The following is an 8,950-nucleotide window of genomic DNA, read 5'->3' on the forward strand; positions in this document are numbered from 1 at the left end:
AGGAGGAGGAGGAGGAGGAGGAGGAGGGGGTGGAAGAAGAGGAAGAATAAGAAGAAGAGGAGCAGGAAGAAGAGGAAGAAGAAAGGGAGGAAGAAGAAGAAGAAGAAGAAGAAGAAGAAGAAGAAGAAGAAGAAGAAGAAGAAGAAGAAGAAGAAGAAGAAGAAGAAGAAGAAGAAGAAGAAGAAGAAGAAGAGGAGAAGGAGGTGGAAGAACAGGAGGAAGAAGAGGAAGAAGAGGAAGAGGAAGAAGAAGAAGAAGAAGAAAGAACACAAATAAATAATAAGAATAATTAAAAACGAATAAAGAAAATAAATAAAGACATAAAGAAATATTAAAAATAAATTTTTAATAAAAAATTTCGTTCTCATTCTCTTTAAAGAGAGTGAAACACACTCTCTTGCCATGTCAGCGTTTGGAGGGATAATAATTCCATTTTTAAATAGTTTAGGGGGGTCATAGGACCCCCGCAAAGTATAGGTGTGTAGTTGGGATTTGGGGTAAAGGTTGGGGGGCTTTTGACCATTTTCTCTTTTTTTTTTTTGCTAATGTTTGCCTTTTTCTTAAGTAATTTTTTTCAAATAAAAAAAAAAAGAAAATGCATTGTTTCCATCCTAAACTATACACGAAATTGTTGAGACACATCCGAACATTAGGAGGGTCCTATTACCCCCCTGAACTAATTAAAACCATATTTTTGACAACCTTAGTGCCTATGTGGCACATACATGTGCCTACGTGGGCCTTTAGTGTGTCGATTCACTGATGTGCCACGTATGCGCCACGTAGGCACTAAAGTTGCCAAAAATATGATTTTAATTAGTCCAGGGGTAATAGGACCCTCCTAAAGTTCGGGTGTGTCTCAGCAATTTCGTGTATAGTTCAGGGTGGAAACAGAGCATTTTCCCTAAAAAAAAAATAAAGATTGTGGCTTGAAGTTTTTCTAATTTTATTTTCTTTCTATTTCAAATAAATTCATTATACCTGTACTATTTTCTTTCTATACTTGAATAATTTTCTGTCGGGTTTTTACTTCTTCTTTTTTTCCTAATGTTTGTCTTTTTCTTTAGTGATATTTTTCAAATAAAAAAATAAAAATTATGGGCTTAAGTTTTTTTAATTTTATTTTCTTTCTGTGTCAAATAAATCTATTATACTTGTACCAAATCAAATATACAGACTGCGTCAAATAAATTCATTATATTTTCTTTATGTAGCTTTTTTGAATTATCAATTTGAAAAATTAAAATTTTAACAATATTATGATTTTAAAAAAAAATTAGGAAAAAATTTTAATATATCTTCATGGCAGTAAAGATTTTTTCTTAAAAATAAATTAAGTAAAAGATATAATGGATATTTAAGGAGAAAATAATGAATTTATTTGGCACAGAAAAAAATAAAATTAGAAAAAATTCAAGCCACAATCTTTTTTTTTTTTATTTGAAAAACATTGCTTAAGAAAAAGACAAACATTAGCAACAAAAAAAGAAAAATTCGAAAGAAAATTGTTCAAGGATAGAAAAAAAATAGTTTAATATCTATATTTATAATCTATAATATGTTAAAAGTGTGAAGACTCTTAGAAGATTGACTTGAACTTTTTGTCCTTCATTAGAAGACTACACAATTGACAAAACTGTCATTTACCATTTTACTAAATTATTATTGAATTATTTTATAATATTTAGGTGTCCCATTAAAATTTGGTTATTAATCTTTTCTTATTTAAACATTATTAGAAATACTATTAATTTTCAAGGTTACTAATCTTTTCTTATTTAAACATAATTAAAAATATGATTAATTTTAATTATTAATTTACATTTGAGTAATTATAATAAATTGATCTTTTACGTAAAAGTACGCAACCAAATACTAATCAAATACTAACCAAATATGAATTTTCATACTAATAAAATACTATTTTAGTAGTTATTTGTTGATCGAATTTGTGATTCCCTTTTTAAAAATAATTTAACAAAAATAGGTAGGTTAATTTGACAAGAATTTTACTTAAAATAGAAAAAATATTAAGTAAACTCTCGTTTTTAATATTAGCATTATTTTCGTAGTAATCAATTTAGCAAAATGTAAAGAGGTCAAAGGTATTTATATATCTTTCACATGTGCTCTCTATATATAGGATGAATTTATTGAGTTTGACCACCAACAAAAATAGAATCACTCAACATGAGTTATTTCAATGATATTTTTTTCTCATTCATCTTTGTATTACTGTTAGCATCCAAGTAATTGTATGAATCTTTATCTCTTTGCTTTTCTATTAATTTGTATCTATATTTTCTTTGTACTTTAAAAAAAAATTATCAGTTTCGTTGCTTTTAAATGTTGGTTTGGTTGCCTAATTATATGATTTTTTTCCGTCTGCTTTGTGGTATTTTGAGATTGTATTCTTAATTTTTGCGATATCATCATAATTTATGTTTGATAGGTTGTGACCTCGTCCGGAAGAATACGGTAAGGATGAAAATATCAATTCAAATTCCAAGCTTCAAAAGAACACGGGTAATTGAGGTATAACTTCTACTAATTTAATTAACATACGATTTATTATTTTTGAAAGTTAGATGATCTATCTACATTTATTATTAGGAGAAAATTATTCTCGCAATAATTTTTTTGATCAATCATATGTGGGTTAATTGATTAGTCACAAAGAAATTGAGGTTAACGTTTTTAATATGCTTCATGATATTGTCGTAAGTGTATCATTAAGTATTTACATCTAATTATGTACACTCTTTGATTAAAGATATATACAATATTGATTTTGAGTAATTAAAGAAAGTAAAAAGCTTGTCCATGTACGATCATTAGCTATAGCAAGGTAAAGAGTGAAGTTGGACAAGATCGAAAGATAATAATATATTCTTACAAAGTGTTTTTTTATTTGTACTTTCTTAATTTTCTGACCTTTTTTTTTTCCTTTCTGTTATATTTTATATTATGAATATTAGTGTCAACCTAAATTGGATCATAGAGTACTAATAATATTTATGTTTTAATTTGATATGACGTATATGTACAATAAATACTCCGTTGCGATTTAATTTTCCTCTATATCTTTTTCTTTTATGAGTAAAGATTTTTAATTCATTAAAAAATTTCATTTTATATATAATTTTATTGATTAAGATGAAACACTTATAGTGTCAAATTATATCTTTTAAATAGATACAACATTTATTTCAACTCAATATTGCTCTTTTTCAATAACTTTATTTCTTTATATATAATTATACTTATCAACATGAAACACACGTGCAAAGCACATACACTTGACTAGTATTTAAGAGACATATTATGAATATTTAAAAATACTTTTAGCAACAAATATATGAAAGTAGATAACTATGGTTAGAACTTTGATTTAAAAAAGGGCAGTCTGATGCACTAAAGCTACCGCTATGCGCGGTGTCCGAAGAAGGACCCCACCATAAGGGTGTATCGTACGCAGCCTTACAAATATATGAAAGTAGATAACTCTGGTTAGAACTTTGATTTAAAAAAGGGCAGCCCGATGCACTAAAGCTACCGCTTTGCGCGGTGTCCGGAGAAGGGCCCCACCATAAGGGTGTATCGTACACAGCCTTACCTTGCATTTCTGCCAAAGGCTGTTTCCAAGGCTTGAACCCGTGACCTCCTGGTCGCATGGCAGCAACTATGACATGTGTCTTCAATCAAAGCAAGAACTTGAAGAAATTGGAGAGGAGTCGGATCCAAAAGACTCGTATGGTTCACTAGTGTAAGTATTTTCCACCAACACTGTTTTTTTCTTCTCTTCAAATTTTCTAAAATCAACTTAATTTGAGAATTTGTGTGGGGGATGACCACTTTCTTCTAGGAGTTCGAAATTGAGAGGACGTCATGCGGAAGTTTAAAGTTTGCAAATTATAGAGATGATATTTCAGACGACACATAAAATTGATATTGTTTGACCAATTGACCTACATACTAAAAACAAATATTATTGAAAAAACATAAAACATGTTGGGAGAAATCTCTCTGTAAACAAGATTATTAAAATACTACATTGTGGATATTATTGCATTATGATATGATATATAAGAGGGGTCTTGTATTTATAGAGGTGCAAAATCTTTTCTCAAAGAAAGAGTTTAGCCAGATATGGAAGAGTTTTATATTTCCTTATAAGAAAAGTAAAAGTAATTATGATATTATTTTAACTTTCTTTCAATAAAAAAATAAAACTTAAATTTTAATAAGAAAATTAGGATAAAAATCCTAACCAACAATTTTGCATGGAGTGCAATGGGAAATAACAAAGGAAAAGAAACGAAAATAATGCCAATCGGTTTATTCTCCTATACCATGTGTTGCCTAAAAAATTAATCATTTTTTTTCCATACGTCACTATATAGTGTAGATTCTGATAAGGGCTATCGCAGCCAAATACACGCATGCAGTGTATGATCCGTAGAGTTTGTTTTCTTCAAATTAAATTCCACCATGCATGTACTTTCTTTTATTTCAAGAGGATCATGATTTCATGATAAGAAAAAATACACTGAGAAACTGGCCTATGGAAGATTGTTGATGGAAATATTTATCCCCACTCGGTATTTACACCTAACCATATAATTAAATGATGTATAAAGTATGTCTTACAATTATTGATTTGATGTAATACCGGATGCCAATAAGTTCTTCCGTTGTACCTTTTGTGCTAAAATCAAACATCCCATATGGGCTTTTCCAAAGCAGAATTTCCCTGCGAATTGATATTCTGTTGATGATGGAACGGATTCATCGAAGCAGCAGCAGCCTGCATCCTCTGTTGATTTATAGCTTCTTCCAATCTTTGTTGCTCTTGCAAATTACTGATTTGTGGCCTTGAAGTTCCTCCAACTCCTAAGAAATCAACTGTCAACATGTCATTTCCATTTTGTCCTAGCACAGTTTGGTTCCTAATTCCCATCACATGACTAGAGTTGTCGTTTGTACTATTGTTCTCGCGGTCAAGTTCTGTAACGTTCTTGATAAATCCACCATTGTTTTGATCATTGTTCATTAGTATCCCGCTGTAAATTCCCATGTCATTCATCACTGCTGCTAAATTCGGTTGTTGTTGATGAGGATGATGATTGTTATTATCCTGTTGCATTTGGAAATTCTCATATGGTGATGGTCTTGTTATAGTATCAGGGCCAGCCATGGAACTTGTTACAAAACTCTTTTGCATCATTGGGGAATTAATGCTACTACTAGCAGTTGCCCCCATTTGGGCCGCTTTTTGCAATAGCGCAGTTGCTGACATTGGCGCTGATGATCCAGAAAATTGGCCTTGCCCTTGAGCTACCCCGTTTTTACCATTGTCTTGTAGATAATTGAAATTTGATGGGATATTGGAGCCAAGTTGAAGTCCTGAAGATGACGAAGCTACACTTCTTGGACTACCAAAGAGGTTACCTGTCCCGAAAATATAATTAAATAAATAAAATGTATGTTCTGACTAAAGTTTTTAAATGAGATGGCCACATAATTCAACTACCTACCTGAAGTGGTTGAGAACATGCGACCTGGAGACATACTATTGTTCATGGACTTGAATGGAATGGGGAGAAGTTCCTGAGGGAGTGTTTTTAGTGGATTTTTGGGATCAAAGTTGTTGAATTCTGATAATCCTAAGGAGGCATTGGATGACATGAGTTCATGCATTTGGCCACTATGTATATTGGCTTCCATGCTGTTCATTAGACCTTGGTTCACTTTGTTGTTCATTAGACCTTGGTTCACTTTGTTGTTTTCTTCAGCCAGTGCATCACAAAAAGCTCTATGGGTGATAAAGCTGTCCCTCCTGCATATAAATCAACTCCACATATCATTAAACATTAGTATTTAACTTCTATATACACTGATGGTGAAAATAATATTATATATTATCATTTTAATTTAACATGTTAAATTAAAATTGTTAACATCATATTTGAAACTTATATGATGTTTCTGGAATTATTATTTAAGATCTTTCGGAAGGGCAACCTTGTAGTTGATAAAGAAGTTATGTAACCTGGGTCATGGGTTCAGAAATGAAAATAGTCTCTTACAGAAATGCAGGGTAAAAGGCTGTGTAAATAGACATTTGTGGTCCCCTGGACCCGCGCACAACGGTTGTTTTAGTCCACCTGGCGGTCCAATTTAAGATCTTTTAGATCATTAAGCATATACGTATCCTTTTTTTTCTTGCGTGTGTATTTGTGTATATATTAGGTATATAGGAATAAATGATTATTTTCTATTAAACCAAGAACATAGTAGCTAGAATGCTAGATATTTGCGTGTATACAGTAATATATTAGGTAGACAGGAATAAATGATTATTTTCTATTAAACCAACACCATAGTAGCTAGATAGTTGATCAATTTAGCAGTTAAGGATCTTGGATCAACATTATATATGCTATTAATGTTAGTTCATAAGTACTCTGTTAATTACTTATTATTATTCTTCATGCTATTAATTTTAGTTCGTAAATACTCTGTTAATTATTTATTCTTCTTCTCTTGAAGAAATAGTTGAAGAATTATGAGAAACACACAAACTAACCTAGAGAATATGGTACCACAGTCACATTTGTATTCTCTTGTTCCACAAGTCTTCTGATGAGCCTTCCAGTCAGATTGCACAGCATATTTTTTGGAACATTTATCACATTTCCATTTCTTTTCTCCATGTTTACGACTATAATGTTTCTTAATACCAGTAAGATCACCCAATGCACGAGCCGGATTGTGGTGCACGCAAGTTGGCTCTGGACATATGTAAACGCGCTTCCTCACTTCAGTGGTAGTTCTTTGCCTTAGCTTCCAAGGAAGATTGTGTCCCCTCCTATGCAACTGCAAATTCTGGTCCCTTTGAAATCCCTTGTTGCAAATCTCACACACGAATCTGTTCGTCGCCATGAGGGTCGTCGGTGATAGGGCGACGACTTCTGCATTTGGATCTACACCAATATCGAGAAGAGAATGGGTGAATAAAAATTCTTGAACATCAAACAACTATTTAAGCTATTCATGACCAAGAAGTACTACTAAACTCTGGATATAATATATTCACGAACAAAAGGTTCTAAATTCAACAATTCTTGAACAGCAAATGACTAGATCAGATATTCACGACAAAAAAGTGTTAGATTCTAGAAAGTTTGAACATCAAACAACTTGCTTAGATATACACGACAATAAGGTACTGGTTTCTAGAATTCTTGATCGAGAAACAACCAATTCCGATATGCACGAAGATTCCACGTGGAGTAAATTTCTCTAATGATTTGAAGTCATGTACTATTTCATAGACATATAAGTGGTGTGTGGGACACCAAAAAAGAAAAATGAAAAAAGTGGATTTCACCACAGTTGCAAGCAATTATTGAGCCTTTTGAAAGGTCAGGATTTCTCTATTTAAAACAAGCTTAGAGTCAATGGTTCCACTATCATGGCACAGAGAACTTGCTAAATTTTTCTATTATAGCAATACATGTTACGTTTCTACTTATATACGTTCACATTAGATCAAAGAAAACCAATATCACAATTAAGTACTATGTATGCAGAGTGATAGCACTACTTCATGTTGAATTCAACACAGTACTAATCAACAGAACTATACTCAAATTGAACTAATTAAATCGCAACATTGATATCACGTATACAATTTACAGTTTAACACACGATATCGTCGTGAAATGCTTAAGTAATACAGACCATCAGTGTAAATAATCTTTTACACCATCATATCATTTTTTTTAATTACATGTAGCAGGTGACGTATCTTAGTTTCAAGATTTCAAATCCACATTTAAGAAGGCTTACCTGTAGAAATCTGTATATACTGGCGGTATATACTTATTATCATGAAATTCAAATGAATTGGTTATATACATATAGAATTGTATTTTACCAGGATTTCCAGGAAGATTTCTCTTCTTCTTAACAAGTGGCTGCTGCTGTTGGGATAGTGAGTTAGAACCATTGCTAGTAGTAATAGAAGAAATATTATTATTTGAAATGTGCAAATTGACTTCTTCTCCTGAAGTGAAACTGCCAGCTTCTTCACCTGAAATATTAGACATTTTGATAATAAAGGGATGAAAAAGTTAAAAGTATAAGATTTTTGTCTAGCTTTTAGAAACTCTGGTTTGTTGTTTCCCACTTTTTGTTTGTGTAAAAGGGGTTGAATTGGAGATTTACTTAAATCTTGGAATATGCTATGAGTAGAGGAAGACAAAACAAGCAGGGAATTAACTCTCTCCTTTATTCCCTCTCTTGTTGGCACATTAATAACTTAGGAACCATGGTCTTCTTTATTTGGCTTATACTAATATATATAGGGGTGTTTGGAATGTGGAATATGGTAAAGTATTTTAGGATTGAGTTTGAAATAATTTATATTGCATTTGGTTTGACGGTATAAATTTGCACTATCAACTAAATGCAATATATATAAGTCTTATCTCAAACTTAATTCTGAAATATCTCACTTTATCTCATCCAACTTAAAATTATTTTATCTCATCTCTCAAATGTAATACATTAGTTCATAAATTATTCTCGAACTATAATTTCAGAATAATAATTTAATCCACCTACCAACCTACCCCATATGTGGAAAGGCCCCTAACTTTGTGCAGTTTCGTTCATTTTACTGCTCTTGATTAGCCTGCTTTCTTTCTTTTTTAAAAAAAAAACGATATTTGGTATTTTAATTTTACTAGCTATTAATTTAGATTCAATTAGTTTGCTTTCATTCCCCCATTCCCACTCACCCCCTACCCCTACCCCTACCCCTACCCCTACCCCTCAACCCGTCCACCCACCCACCTTCTTTCCTCAGGTCCAACAAATAAAACAAATTAAAGATTTAAATTATATATATTTACAGTATAAAATAACTTTATAGTATCAAAAT

The 8,950-nt window shown here is 31.7% G+C and overlaps 1 protein-coding gene across 2 annotated transcripts; it reads right to left on the bottom strand.

The window, feature by feature from the left end:
• Window positions 1–4,479: 4,479 nt before the first annotated feature.
• On the bottom strand, window positions 4,480–8,365 carry LOC107863999 (zinc finger protein GAI-ASSOCIATED FACTOR 1). Of its 2 annotated transcripts, none has more exons than XM_016710235.2 (4): window positions 7,943–8,365; window positions 6,590–6,986; window positions 5,538–5,839; window positions 4,480–5,451 (listed from the first exon to the last, which is right to left on the bottom strand). In XM_016710235.2, the coding sequence occupies exons 1-4, from the start codon at window positions 8,112–8,114 to the stop codon at window positions 4,715–4,717; spliced, it is 1,608 nt and encodes a 535-aa protein (XP_016565721.2). In that variant the 5' UTR covers window positions 8,115–8,365; the 3' UTR covers window positions 4,480–4,714. The 2 variants fall into 2 exon arrangements, with proteins under 2 accessions (XP_016565721.2, XP_047265225.1); XM_047409269.1 differs by lacking the exon at window positions 7,943–8,365 and adding an exon at window positions 7,264–7,813.
• Between the last annotated feature and the right edge of the window lie 585 nt (window positions 8,366–8,950).

This window comes from Capsicum annuum, chromosome 3, assembly GCF_002878395.1.
Source record: "Capsicum annuum cultivar UCD-10X-F1 chromosome 3, UCD10Xv1.1, whole genome shotgun sequence".
Lineage (NCBI taxonomy): Eukaryota > Viridiplantae > Streptophyta > Magnoliopsida > Solanales > Solanaceae > Capsicum > Capsicum annuum.